The 13,871-nt window shown below is 45.4% G+C and overlaps 1 protein-coding gene across 6 annotated transcripts in view; it reads right to left on the reverse strand.

The window, feature by feature from the left end:
- Positions 1-7,866: 7,866 nt before the first annotated feature.
- The window catches only part of ETS1 (ETS proto-oncogene 1, transcription factor), a 129,323-nt gene continuing 123,318 nt past the window's right edge, over positions 7,867-13,871 (reverse strand). For all 6 annotated transcript variants that reach the window (XM_047877070.1, XM_047877066.1, XM_047877067.1 and 3 more), the window contains 2 exons: positions 10,109-10,227; positions 7,867-9,155 (listed from right to left, as the gene is read on the reverse strand). In XM_047877070.1, the coding sequence (XP_047733026.1) occupies positions 8,940-9,155; positions 10,109-10,227 (335 nt within the window). In that variant the 3' untranslated portion in view covers positions 7,867-8,939. The remainder of the gene's footprint in view (positions 9,156-10,108; positions 10,228-13,871) is intronic.

Here is a 13,871-nt window from a genome sequence, read left to right on the forward strand (position 1 = left end):
TCAATTTACGAAGAGCAGAGTAAGGTAAGAGTTGTGCCTAAATTTTCCTTACGGTTTCCCTGATATTGAACCCAGTGCCAATGGCAGGTCGTCGATGAATGTTTGCTACCTGAATAAATCTGTTTGGTAGTATCGTCACATAGCGTACCTTCTGGCAGTCACATCCTGCTGGAAACCTTCCTTCACCCCAGGAATCTTCGGTTCCCAACCTGAACGTGCGCATTTCGCAGATTGTTGGAATCCATCAGAACTAATACAAAGAACTGTCGTTATCAATTCCGAATCAACTACGGTCAGCTTGAAACGAGGATGTGTCGTCTGGAAATTGGATGAGATCCAATCCAGTAGAGAAAGAAGGATAAGGGCTGGGAGTACATGGGGAGAATCAGATCTACCTTCTAGTGCCAGTTCTGTCATTAATGGGGTGACTTTGGGCAAGTCTTTTGGCCTCTCTGGACCTTGAGTTCACGCATGCCTTCCTAGTTGAAGAGGCTGGACTAGATAATCTTTAAGGCCCCTTTTAACTTGAAAATGTAGAAATTTGAATTATGGCGTTCACTCTTTCATTCATCAGCTTCTAGGCCATTAATGGTTTTTATAAGGAGACCATATAAAATATCATCAAAGTGGAAGGAACTGCTGTGAATTATCCCAATGGGTAGACACTGGGACTGTCCCAGCTATACCAGGCTCTGTGGTCACCCTTGTCTTAATTCCATCTTTGTTGGCTGGGTTTCAGGCTTTTGGCTGTTGTTTGTGGTGGCAGAGAAGACAATTTGGAATTTGTGCCAAAGCCTCTGATCTGGGATTTCAAGCAGGCTGCTCACATGGGTGCCCAGAACAGCTAACAGATTCCTCCCCTCCCCTCTCACCGCCATCATGCAGTTGACCCACCTGGTTCCCCTACCTGCTCCTGAGCAAGAAGCCTGAGCCCAGAGGAGCCCATCCCCTACCCCAGTGGTCTAAAGTCAGTGAAGAAACTACTTTAAATCCCCATGGGCTCATGGACAGCTTTGCTCCATCACTCTGAAAACTTGACCACAGAGAGAACAGATCCCTGAATGAAATATCTATTTACCCTCCAAACACAGCTCGTTGTCTTTACCATCACTCTTACCTTTCCTCTGATACGTGTAAACATCTCAAATAAAAGGTGCAGTGGCTGGACTGTAATTGTAAACTTTCTGAGTCCCGTGGAAACTAGAACACATGGGACAAAATCAGTCTACCCGAGAAGTAGATTAGTAGAGAAGATTCCCCAGTTCAATCACTTTTGAGGTTCTGAACTTGTATTCCCCTGACATCTGTAAGAGCAAGGACCGATTCATATGAGCACAACCATTCCCAGAGCCTTTTTCTCCTTTAAGTTCGTTTATTTTGAGAGAGAAAGCAGGGAAGGGCAGAGAGAGAGAAGGAATCCCAAGCAGGCTCCACGCTGATAGCTGATAGCGTGGAGCCTGATGCAGGACTCAGTCCCACGAACTGTGAGATCATGACCTGAGCCGAGAACAAGAGTCAGATGTGTGACCACCTGAGCCACCCCGGTGCCCCCCCCCAAAGCTTTTTGAAGTTCCCAGTCCCATTTCTCATCTCTCCTTCTAATATTTGGAATATTCTTGCCTCCCAGAAAGGAGGCAATCCCAGATTAAAGCCAATAGTCATCATCAATTTTCTAGCCTTGTGAAGATTCTTGCCACCTCTTCAGGCCACTTACTATATCCAGGCACATCTGGGGGACAGCCCTTCTAAGGGTAGAAGAAGAGTTACAGCTGAAAGTTCAGGATTTGCCTGTGGAAAGATTAAAACTGGCCTGCTCCTGCCCAGGGTCAGTGGCTCAGTCTCACAGCATGGAAGGAGCAGAGAGAAGGTAGTGGTCAAGCTATCTCCTGACCCTCTGTAATTCCCACAAGTGGCTGCTGAAAACCCCCTTGGTCTTCCACGTGGCATCTCATGGAATGACCAGAGCTGACCTGACATCAAAGCTCTGTAAAAATGCCGTGGCTGAGAGAGCACTAGAGCCTGAGTGGCAGAGATGAGAGATTAGGGACAGACTGGGAACTCAAAAGGGCTTGGGGACTGCACAGCATGTCATGAGACCTGGGGGTCATTGTTGATTCTCTAGTGCTTCCATGGGCAGATGATCATCACTATCGTTACTTTGGACGTCAGCACACGGAGAGAGACCAGGCAATTGAATGAAACCGGCTTTCTCGGGATAGAAATATTTTCCAGGAAAAGGGAAAAGAGATCAGAACATTGAGTAAAAGAGGAAATGGCACTGGACAAGGGGCAGGGGCAGAGCCACTTTACTCCCAAATTTGCAGTTTTAAATTCTCAGTGAATGGTTTGTACCTCAATTTTGAGCCTTTTCAATTTTTCACCAATGGATTGGCACCTGCTTTCATCAGAATCCTTAAATCTCTGCCTCATTGCCAGAGGTGCTAGGAAAATGCTTTGCTCTTTGTTACTTGTTGTTCTTAGGGGAGGGTTCTCATAGTACGGAGGGATTCCAAACAGCAGTGAACAACCAGCCGCATGCTGAGTCTATTTACCCATAAAATGGCAAGGGCCAGCTACCCAGGTCAAGTTTCCCTATAGCCGAGCCAGAGAAAGGCCTCTGTCCAACTGAAAATGCATTACAAACCACCTTCCCAAAGCTACCACTGGGAAAAAGCAGAGGTTAGAAAGCTGGTTGTGGAAATGGAAAAGCTTCCTCATGGAAAGAAGACTGCCCTTGTCCCGTGTTTGATGTATGAGGTGTACCTCCTAGTAACTGGGGCTGTGGCTCCCATGGATGGAGGGCCATTAGCCAACATCATCAGAGGAGACCTTTTGGAGCTGCTGGGTGGCAACGGGACGTAACGGAAAGAACAAGGGCTCAGACGTCAGAGGGTGCTGATGAATGTGATGACCTCTTGTACTCCCTTCCACCATAGGTTCTAGAATAAAATGGGTCTCATGCCAAGTAAGCGTAGATCCTGAATAGATAGCTTCATAAGGGTCACCAAGTCAAATTCTACAGGGACCAGGCAGGAGTGCAAATGTGTGGGGCTGACCTAGAGACAGAATAGGAGATTCATGTTCACCTTGAGGGGCACCTACTCCTCGGTGTCCACGGGTGCCTGCTACAAAGGAATGCCGGGATTCGAAGACCACCCATGATTGTCCTGCAGTACACTGTTCCGCGGAGCTGCATAGGTGAGTCCCAACACCATGAAGGCCAAACTGAACATCTTTATGGTGCACAATTAGCCCACGGTCGGCCCCCACGTAACTTCTCGTCTACGTGGCCTGCCTCATTTTACCCAAAGCGCAAATCACAATCCTTTTCCTTTTTAGGTTAGAAAATTACACCTCATTATACAGGATTTTTATCTATTTGTATGTGTGGCCTGAATGTTACAATTTGCTCCAAAGCCATAGCGGTGGTGAGCCAGATTAGCCTTGGGCAATTACGTTATCCCTTAACCTCCTGAAAGCCCATCAAATCTAGAGATTTTTGATGACCATCTTCTCTGAATGACTCCCCTTTTTCCCGCGTCTCTACCCTCACCCTACCCTATTCCTCCAGGTCCTGTAGTTGTTTTAGAAGATACTGTCTCTCTGGCCCAGCTGCTCCCACCACGGCTCCAGTATGGTGGTCTTGGCAGTACCATTAAGAGAAATCACCCAAACCAAGTTGTCTGAGACTTGCCCTCTAAACTCTAGCTCCTAGTTTGAGAAACAGAGGTCTAAGCTTATTTCATTCAAGCATATCTTGTATCTCTTTACCTGGTCAGCATTAAATCAGATTCGTTGGGGGAGAAGAGCAACTTGGCACCAAAGGAAAGCTCTCTGACCTACTCCTCGACTGAGGCAGAAATCTATTCTCTGTGTAGTGTTTATTCAGGGGAGATAGCTCCAACGGGGCCTCAGATTGGCTCAGGAACTCCGGCTTTGCTTGGGATTGCAGCTGAAGACTAAACCATATAAGGACCTCAAGTCACCTTCCCAAAGTCTCCCAGGGGGTGGTGGTGGCTTGTCTGAGGTGTAGGACCCAGAGCCCCCCTCGTGGCCAGTCCAGCGCTCTAACCACTAGACCACACAGTCAGCGTTCAGCATGCACTCAGCAAACCTCAAGCTCCAGGCCTGAAGAAATAGATTTTCCAGAAACAGAGCTCTCTTTGTGAACAATTCAGCAAAAATTCTCTTTCCAGCTGTGACTTGGGATTCGTGTTGCAAATGCTGGTGTTAATTAAAAACATCCACCTTCTACAGTTTCAACAACAAGAGAGGAGTTCCACGCAGGATGTGTTCCCAAGCACTCGTCCCCAAAGCACTTACAAATATGATTTTATTTATGGCATGGGCTGCTGGGGGTTCTGACAGATTATCATCATTCTCAGTTTTCAGTCCCAATGAAAGAGTTGGGGCCATGGAAGTGAATGTGATGGGTCCAAATTTGCACAGAGCAAAATTAGTTTCAGAAGAAACCAGAACACTGTTCATGTCCAAAGCACCAACTAAGATGTTCAACTTTTTTTGTTTTTTTACTTATTAAAAAAGGGGAGGGGCAGAGAGAGGGAGAGAGGGAATCCCAAGCAGGCCTTGCACTGTTAGTGCCGAGCCCAATGTGTGGCTTGAACTCACGAACTGTGAGATCGTGACCTGAGTTGAAATCAAGAGTCGGATGCTTAACCGACTGAGCCACCTGGGTGCCCCATCTTTCTGTGTTAATATCAGGAACTTTATCCAGTTGAAATCAAATGTTTATCTGTTGGGTCATTTAAAACTTGTTTCACGTGGCTCTTAGTTCCTTCAGACATGAGCAAAATGCGTTGTGAAAGGCCACGGACATCCAGCTAGGATGACACCATATTATAGTCAATAATTGGGGCCTTACTTTATACTTCCCTGTATTCTCTCATTGTAAGTTTATTAGGAAATCTTTAGCTGAACTGGTCCTGAGATAGTGAGATCAGCGAGACTGAACTGCATTGATTTCTTCCTGTGCTTGTCTCTGGTTGGTGAGTCTGTCCCGCTTTCACACATGCACCAGACAGGAAAGAATCGAGCCAAACCCACATTGTTATGAATGAATTTCTTTGTTTTTAATCTCACACAGTTTAAAATACAATATGAAATCAGGCTACAGTATATAAAAAACTCTCCAGCAAAATGATGTGCCAGCATCAGCTACTAAAATAAACAAACAAAAAAACTCCCCCGTAAGAAATTTTTTTTGCATTTTAAAAAAAAAAAAAACACATAGACACTTACATCGCTACATCTCTAAGCTACCTCAGTTCTGATTTTTAAAAAGCACCTGCTTTTCCTTTTTTCATCTTGCTTTTAAATTTTCAGCTTTTAAAAAATATAAATTATATGAAAATACAAGTTGGAAAATAGTCAAACACAATATAACATCTTTTTCACCCCTATACTTCTCAGCTTAAAAAAAAAGTATTCTTAAAAAAAGTTCAATAACTGAGGCAGTATTCCTGATAGAGATAATTTCATTTTAATATATATACTTTATATATGTATATGTATACATATATTTATGGTTCCTTGAAATTTCTTTGGAATGTAGATATGAGTTCAACACATTTATATAGACCCCAACAGAAAGCAGCATGCACAGCATGACTAGAACAGAGAAGGTATAATTTTCACCACGAAGATTAGGCAGGTTAATGCTTTAAAACCCAGAGTGTTCATCTCCAAAGTGAGGAAAAGCATATCTGATCTTTGAATGCTACCTCCGATCCCCAAAGCCACAAAACCAGGGCTCTGTGTAGGGAAGTCCCTCCCCTGCATGGAGAAGGAAACAAAAGTGACCCTGAACCCTACAGCCAAAACCAACATGGGTTATGGCATCTCCAGGAAAATAAGGGTTTCACCAGCTAAACCAGATTTGCCCATCCTTCCTCTGAAGTTAATGTGTTTTTAAAAAGCATAAATGCAACAATTCTGCTACATTTCCAGTGTATAAACCACCCACCACTCTTCCTGGGATGGTCTCTGGCCTCTGGACAGAAGGAGAAAAAGCATCTGGCCAGATCGACAAAGCTGTCTTAACTAGCACACTATCTACAAATACTGAAAACGGCCGACCTCGAGAGAAAGGCATCTTAGCAAACAAGCGGGCTGAGGAGCATTAAGGAGGCACTTTCTTATCTCTTATCTGCTATGGAATGATTGCAGGACTTAGACACACTCACACAAGGGGAGTTTTCAGCACAAATTTAACAGGAAAAGTTGATGCACGGAGAAAGTGATGTTATGCCTGGTTGCGAACAGCAAGCAATGACCGATGTCCCGCCTTGGTTCTACTCTTGCCTGTTCATTACTGAAATGTGGAAAGACTTAACTGAAAAACTCAGGTATTATCTCAGCTGTAGTTTTGCATGTCTGCAAGCACACACACACACACATACATGCACACACACACACACACACACCTTTGCCAGTGCCCAAGAAAGATCACATGATCTAAGAGAAAACAATGTAGTCTGACAGTTCCGCCTAATACTCCCTGAGCAGCTCCTAAAATATTTCGAGAGCTTCATTAAGGCACCTGCATCCGGAAGAAGATCAAAATACACAGCTGGGCCAATTCTGCTTTTGCTTTCCAAGTGGATGCTCTGATTTATCAGTATGAGGAAACTCATGAATCACAGAGCTAAGTTCCTGATCATTCAGGGTCTGTAAGAGGACCTGGGAGTAAACAATCCACGTTCTCGAAGATAAGCCAGCAGGTAGTTAGTACTTCCAGTTTCTCAGCCAGATCCCAAGAAGGGCTAGCCCCTGAGAAACCCACCTAAAATGTTTCTTTGCCTTGCCCACTGATCCGCGAGAGCTAACTCTCTGTCATCATCCTTTTAAATCAGGTATCTATGGGACGCCTGGGTGGCTCAGTCGGCTAAGCATCCGACTCCGGCTCAGGTCATGATCTTGCCGTTGGTGAGTTTGAGCCTCACGTTGGGCTCTGTGCTGACAGCTCAGAGCCTGGAGCCTCTACAGATTCTGTGTGTGTGTGTGTGTGTGTGTGTGTGTGTGTGTGTGTCTCCCTCCCCCCCGCCCCTCCCCCACTTGCACTCTGTCTCTATCTTTCTCAAAAATAAATAAACACTTAAAAAAAATTTTAAATCAGGCATCTATGGTGGGGGGCCGGGGTTCAACTGTATTAGGCACTTTTCCTCACTGGTTAGATGCTGGTTTCCCGCCCCCCTAAAAAATCCACACATTTTTCAGACCACCCTTCACCACTGCCCCAGGTGATTAAGTTTCTTGTTAAACTTTAGAGGAGCTAAAAACTATAGTTTTTAGTATAGCATATTCGAATCTCACAGACCACCTTATTTTTCCAAGCTCCTTTTCTTATGTTTCCTCTGCCTTCAAGTCGTTTCTCTCTTCTGCAATGATTACCCTTCACTTAACCCTGATCCAAGCACAGGGCTCTCCTAGTGTCTGCACTGTTCACTCTGCATGCACAGCCTCACCTGACGTCTGACTCAACTAGCTCAAACTCTTCAAAGGAAAGCCTTGTACTTCTCTCAAAGATGGCCAAGCCACATTTTTACTCCTATGCAACCCTAGTCTCCACTGTTCCCCAAACTCAGTACATCTAAATGGCTTTGTCTGACACTCTTCAACTCATGTCACGTCTGCCATTCCTCTTTCACTCACCAGTTGGAAAGCTGTACATTTCTCTCTACTGAGTCATGGGGGGGGACGGGGGGGCGGGTAAGCAGTAAGTATGGGATGCCGGGAAAATCAGACATAAAGGAGGAAGTGTAGGGTTTGCAATGACATGCATTCAGGACTTACTTCTTAAGACCTGAGGGGTAATGCCCGTGCACACAGCTTTTCTTCCAAGTTCTGTTATGTTACAGGTATAGAACCCATTAAGAACCAAGTCAGTCCTCCTCCTTCGATATCCATTCTATGATTTCAACAGTGCTCCTACATTTACTGGGGTCCAAAACCAGGGCGGCAAAATACATTCAGTTCAAAGACTTAATGCTTCTTAACTCAACGTTAAGCCCAAACCCCGAGAATCCACTAATGACAAGTAAGTAGAGGGGTGTGATCAGTTTTTAAAATACAGATGAAATTCACATGCACAGGTCCCTTGTACCCAAATCAGCATTGTTTTTTTTTTTTCCTTCATATAGAAGTCACATGAATTTGGGATCCCCGATCTGAGTGACAGCACTTTGCGTTTCCAGTGGGGTCTATATAAACAGTTTCCTTTCACTGTGACAGAATCCTCAGTCGGCAAATAAAAACAAACTCGCATGAAACCGCAATACTGAGACCACCTTAGAGCTTAAGACGATTTTTTAAGAAAAAAAATACTGGCACAAAATTTAATAAAATAAAATTTTAACACAAAAACAGTTTTGGCCCCTCCCCACTGAAGTCTATCTTTGTTTTGAAAGTAGAGTAAAAGGTAAATAGTCCTTGGTTTTTAGTGCATCCCCCAAACAAAATGTTTTATCCCACCTCCCTCTTTTTTGCCCTCCCAGACCTAAAAACAAAAGGAAATAAATTGTCTCTCATGGGTCTCATGACTCCTGACGTGTCAACTTCTTTTGCTAATAGGTCCACCACTCGAGACGCATTGTTTTCACGGATGAGTTTTAAAAGTAATGGGACACATTAGTCTCCTCCCTTAAGCCAGATTCTTCAAGCTTCTTAAGAAGACCCTTCTCTCTGTCCTGAAAATTTGCTCAAGAATTTCTTGTCCCCCCCCACCCCTCAAGTCCTGGCCGTCCTTTTCCAACTGCGCACAATTGATTATAGCTGCAGCCCACTTAGCGCCCACCCCTGAATGTAAAAAAGTGAGTTCTGGAAAATTAAAAATAGAATAACAATTAAAAATTAAGAGTCCGACCGATGTGGTTGTTCTTCGAAATGTCTCAGCAGAGGTGCCCCGACCCCTTTGGTGTCCGTCACTCGTCGGCATCGGGCTTGACGTCCAGCATGGCGTGGAGTTCCTCGGGCGTGTACCCGAGGAGGCTCTGCAAATCACACACGAAGCGGTACACATAGCGTTTACCCGCCGTCTTGTGGATGATGTTTTTGTCATAATAGTAGCGGAGGCCGCGGCTCAGTTTCTCGTAATTCATCTTAGGTTTGTTTTTCCTTTTTCCCCATCTCCTGGCCACCTGAAATTAAAGGACGAGAAAGGGGTGAACACCTACAGGATATTCCAAAGAGACGTGTTTATATGCCTCCATATGTACTCATGGGGACCCATGACGTTCGAGTAGGACCGATGGAGATTCCCGCGCACCGAAGATCTTTTTCTCTGACCCGTCTCTTCTAAATTCCCACTTTCAAGAGCTGGGCAACAATGGTGATCAAGTTGATTCTTTAAATTAATGAAAATCAACCGACCCTGTATCTCTATGTGATAGAGTTACCTGATACTGAAAGGAAGAAAAGACAAACAACACTAGAGACTCTCCTTTCCTTATGTTACTGGCAGAGTATCCTTGCTTTGAAAGCGTGAAATTTAACGTGAGTGACTGGAGCAGAACTAAGCTGCCTTTCATCCAGAGGACACCTGCTTTTCATCCACAGGAAGCCTTTTTCCTGTACTGGGGCACCATTATCTACCGGGGCACCATGTCTCATGTCTGCCGGGACACAGCTATCATCTCTCTTCTTCGGCATCTTTGATTCTCTCTTGATGTGGGCCCAGAGCAAGCACTCAATATGCACTTGTCGAATAAAATAATGAATGGAATGAATGAACTGTAGTAATCCTCGAACACCTCTTGAACTGTCCGACCCCTTCCAGATTCACAGAGCCACAGGGCCAGAACACATGCTAAGACATATTTATGAAGGGCCTGCTATGTGCCAGGCACCCCTTGCGCATCGTATCTGTGAGTCCTGGAAAGCAAGTGGGCATTGTGGTATTTTCTCTATTTTCCAAATGATACCACTAAGGCTCAGGCAGGCTACGTAACTGGCCTGACCGAGGTCACGAAGTACCCAGGGGCAGAGGTGGGACTGGAGTCCTAGGACAGGTCACGCAGGCCCACATAACCACTTTCCAGAGTTCACCTTCCTCCCCCTCAACAGGAGTCCTCACAAGTCGATTCCTTCGTACCTCATCTGGATCAGAAAGCTTGAATTCCCAGCCATCTCCGGTCCAGCTGATAAAAGACTGACAGGATTTATCAGTGAGTAATTCCAGAAGAAACTGCCACAGCTGGATTGGTCCACTGCCTGGAAACACAAGGCAGTGAATCATTACACAGACGCTCAGCACTGCCAGCAATGAATCCCATTTTACGTGTCCCTCTTGCCTCCTCTCCAGTCCATCCAGCCTAGAGAGAATGGAGGCAACATACAGCACAAGTGTTGGAGGAGGTGCTAAGAGTTCAAATGGATTGAAAGGTGAAAACCTTTCTACCAAAAACAAACAAACAAACAAACAAACAAACACAAAAAACCACACATAGTATACCCATGGTCTTATCAATCTCATCTTGATTGGCTTAAAGGTCAGTCCATTTTTGTTGCTACACAAACTCTAGAAAGAAAACACTGGATCTATCCTCTGAGATATCCTCAGGCAGCACAATCTTCTCTGCCTTCAAGAACCAAGTCATTATTTTTGCCTTAATTCGTAATAAGGATATTAACTAAGGAATATCTTTGCCAGTTCTAATCTGAAGTCAGAGCTCATAAACACTTCTCTGTATCTGAGAGCTCTTGGCCCCTGATTTGTAAGTGACAAGGATTGCTACCCTGGGGCCATCTAACAAGGACACAGAAGTTAGATATTCTTTAGTCATAAGGTCATAATATTCTCCACCACCATCCTGTTCCTCCAGGCCACTGGCAGGCACCCAAACTAAGAAAAGAGAACATCATTACTTTGTAAGTGATTAACCTGCCACCCACGAAATCCTCACAGGTGAGGTGAGGACTGTCTCAGAAATTCCTCATGGGTTCACTATATTCTAACTTAAATTTTTTTTAATGTTTATTTATTTTTGAAGGGGGGAGAGAGAGAGAGAGAGAGAGAGAGAGAGAGACAGCATGAGCGGGGGAGGGGCAGACAAGGAGGGAGACACAGAATCCGAAGGGGGCTCCAGGCTCCGAGCTGTCAGCACAGAGCCTGACACAGGGCTCGAACTCATGAGCTGTGAGATCATGACCTGAGCTGAAGTCGGACGCTTAACCGACTGAGCTACCCAGGTGCCCCATAGTATACTCTAACACACACACACACACACACACACACACACACACACACACACCCCTCTTATCTTAGCCATCAACACTGCCAAGATCTTAGTTCTATCAAAAGCCAAGGCATACTCTGATACTCAATTTATCTTACGCTAAAGGACTTCTGCTAATAGATTTCCTTTTAAGATCACTTTCTATTCAGATATGACAATGCTGCCAGTGATTCCTATCTAATTTATGGGTGTAGCCAGAAGAACAGATATGGGTTCAATTGTCCCTGCTGCTTGTTATATGTCTACACTCACAACACCATCTTAGAAGCCATCTGGCAGAGCAGGGCTAGGAAGGACCCAGTCTGTGCAGATGAAGGAAGCCAGGGACACTCTAACTCATACAGAAAAACTTGACTTGCTAAGGCCCTCATCCTTAATCTGAGCTTCAGATTCATCTGATCCAAAGTAAAGTGAGATTCAATAGAAAACAAGCTTTAGGTTCTCTCTGTCAAAAAAGGCAACACTCTTTATGATCTAGAAGGGTGATCTCTTGTTATGCCTTATACTTCTACAAGGTATGTTCACACGCATCATTTTGCTTACTCCTAAACTCCGTCCCCTGGCTCTCTCTATAGGCGAGGCACAACAGGTCTTACTATTTCCATCCTATTAAGGCAGAGAAAGAAAAATGCTCAAGAAAGCGATGTGACTTTGCTCCAGGGCGCAGTGAGAAAATGGTGGTGCGGGGTCTAACGCCCTGGCCTGCAGACTCACTCCAAGTACCAGGGCGACAGCGACTGGCATGGACTGTTATTAAGCAACCAAAGAAAAGGCCACCCCCCCCCCACCCCAGTAACGGCCTGCGGGGGGCGAGTCTCAGTGTCCTCAGCACAACCCAGGCTAAATATGGAAGATGGAACAGCTCTGCCTTATCCTTCCAAGAATGCACCTGGAGCTCTTCAAAACCATCCTGCAAGTAACACCTTATGCCGGTTCTAGAATACAATGACTCAGTGGGCCCTACAAAATAACCGGACGTTCAAAGAAACAGCCCAGAGTGTGACACTGGTAAAGCCTTAGCCTCTCCTCTTTCCCTGTGCTGTTAAAACACCATTTCGGATGCAACTCAGACACATTTGCAACTTTCTTGGGAGGGGAGTTCAAGTTACTGGCTACCACTGCCTGCTTGGGCTCACGGGCTGAGATGTGACATTATATGAGGAATCCACTGAGAAGCCATCCTGGTGGACAGGCATTAAGTGAACAAACCTCTGTTAAGAAATGCTATGGAATTTCTGGCAGTGAAGAACTTCAGAATCCTTGCAAAAGAACAGATTTCTGGAAGAGGTGCAGAATGGCTCCATACCCAACAGGACACCGCTGTCTTCCTCTTATTTTGAAGAGAGACATAACAAAGGAAAAGTCAACTACTCCAAAGCTAGGCAAATGAGCCCTGGAGTCTGCAGCCCTCTCCTGGGCCAGACCCATACAATGTGGACACAAGACAGAGACAGGAGTTGCTTCGAGACCCTGGACAGAAAAAACTACAAGTGAGAGCTGTTAAGCTGTTGCACACCTACTATGCACGATACTACGTTTGCTGCTTTATGCTGATCTCATTTATTCCTTACAATCACTCCAGGGAGTAGATACTATTACCAAATTTGCTTTTACCATTTTTACGACAGGGAAAACTGCTACACTGTGCGGCTTGTGTCCACTGGCCTTGTCCAAGGCCATTCAGAAGTAAAATGGCCGTGAGTGGAACCCAGGCAGTCTGGCACTCCAAACCCCTTTGCCTCGGCACTGCTTTGCCATTAGACAAAACAACCCAGAGGCTGGCATCTAATCAGCCTGGCTGGTTGAGGTGACCACATGATAACATAGCTTTTAAAAAAAATATATATATATATATATCTATATGTCTTCCTCACCTCTCACGGCAGACACAAGACACTGGATGGCCAGTGGTTCTCCAGACGATCTGACCATTGGTGACCTTGGTGTTCACCTCCACAGGTGGTATTTCCAGCCCAGTGAGTCAGTCCCCCTCCCAGTAACTATTAGGCTAATGTTACTTCGCTATCCCTCCCTCCCTCGGTTGCCTCCAAACCTCTTTCACACTGCCCATCTTAACATCCCTTTGGGGAGTGAAGGGCCAGTCACACCAAGCTGAGGAAGGGAAAGGAAGGACATACCAGGTTACTTCTACTCAGGCAAGTCCTAGTCATTGGCAGGGAGCTGCTAGCCTGTTCCAGGTCCCAGAGAACATACCACAGTCCCTTGCCCTTGAGATGGGGCAGTCAGAAAGTGCAAAGGGGGAGTTTAAGTCATGTCGGTGGAACCAGTTCAGAGGCAGGGACGTCAGACAGAATTATTATTGCTGTTTTTCCTGGCAGGGCCATTTCCCGAATTGAAATGTCAGAGGCGCGGGTTCTATATGCCTGCTCCAGCTCTTTCTCTGTGTGCATTTGACCCCTGTCTGCATATAACGGCCGGGTTGGGTGGTGAGCAGGGTATATTCTTATCCGCGGGTCTCCTCTTTTGCTCATTGTGAATTTTCCTCTGTTCACAAGGAATACAAAACTGACACATTTAGGAACGCGGAGCCCAGGTCATAGGGGAGGGGCTCTCAAACTTCTCTTTTGTCTTTACACTAAAGGGAGGAAGGGAGCGTAA

This window comes from Prionailurus viverrinus, chromosome D1 (genome assembly GCF_022837055.1).
Source record: "Prionailurus viverrinus isolate Anna chromosome D1, UM_Priviv_1.0, whole genome shotgun sequence".
Lineage (NCBI taxonomy): Eukaryota > Metazoa > Chordata > Mammalia > Carnivora > Felidae > Prionailurus > Prionailurus viverrinus.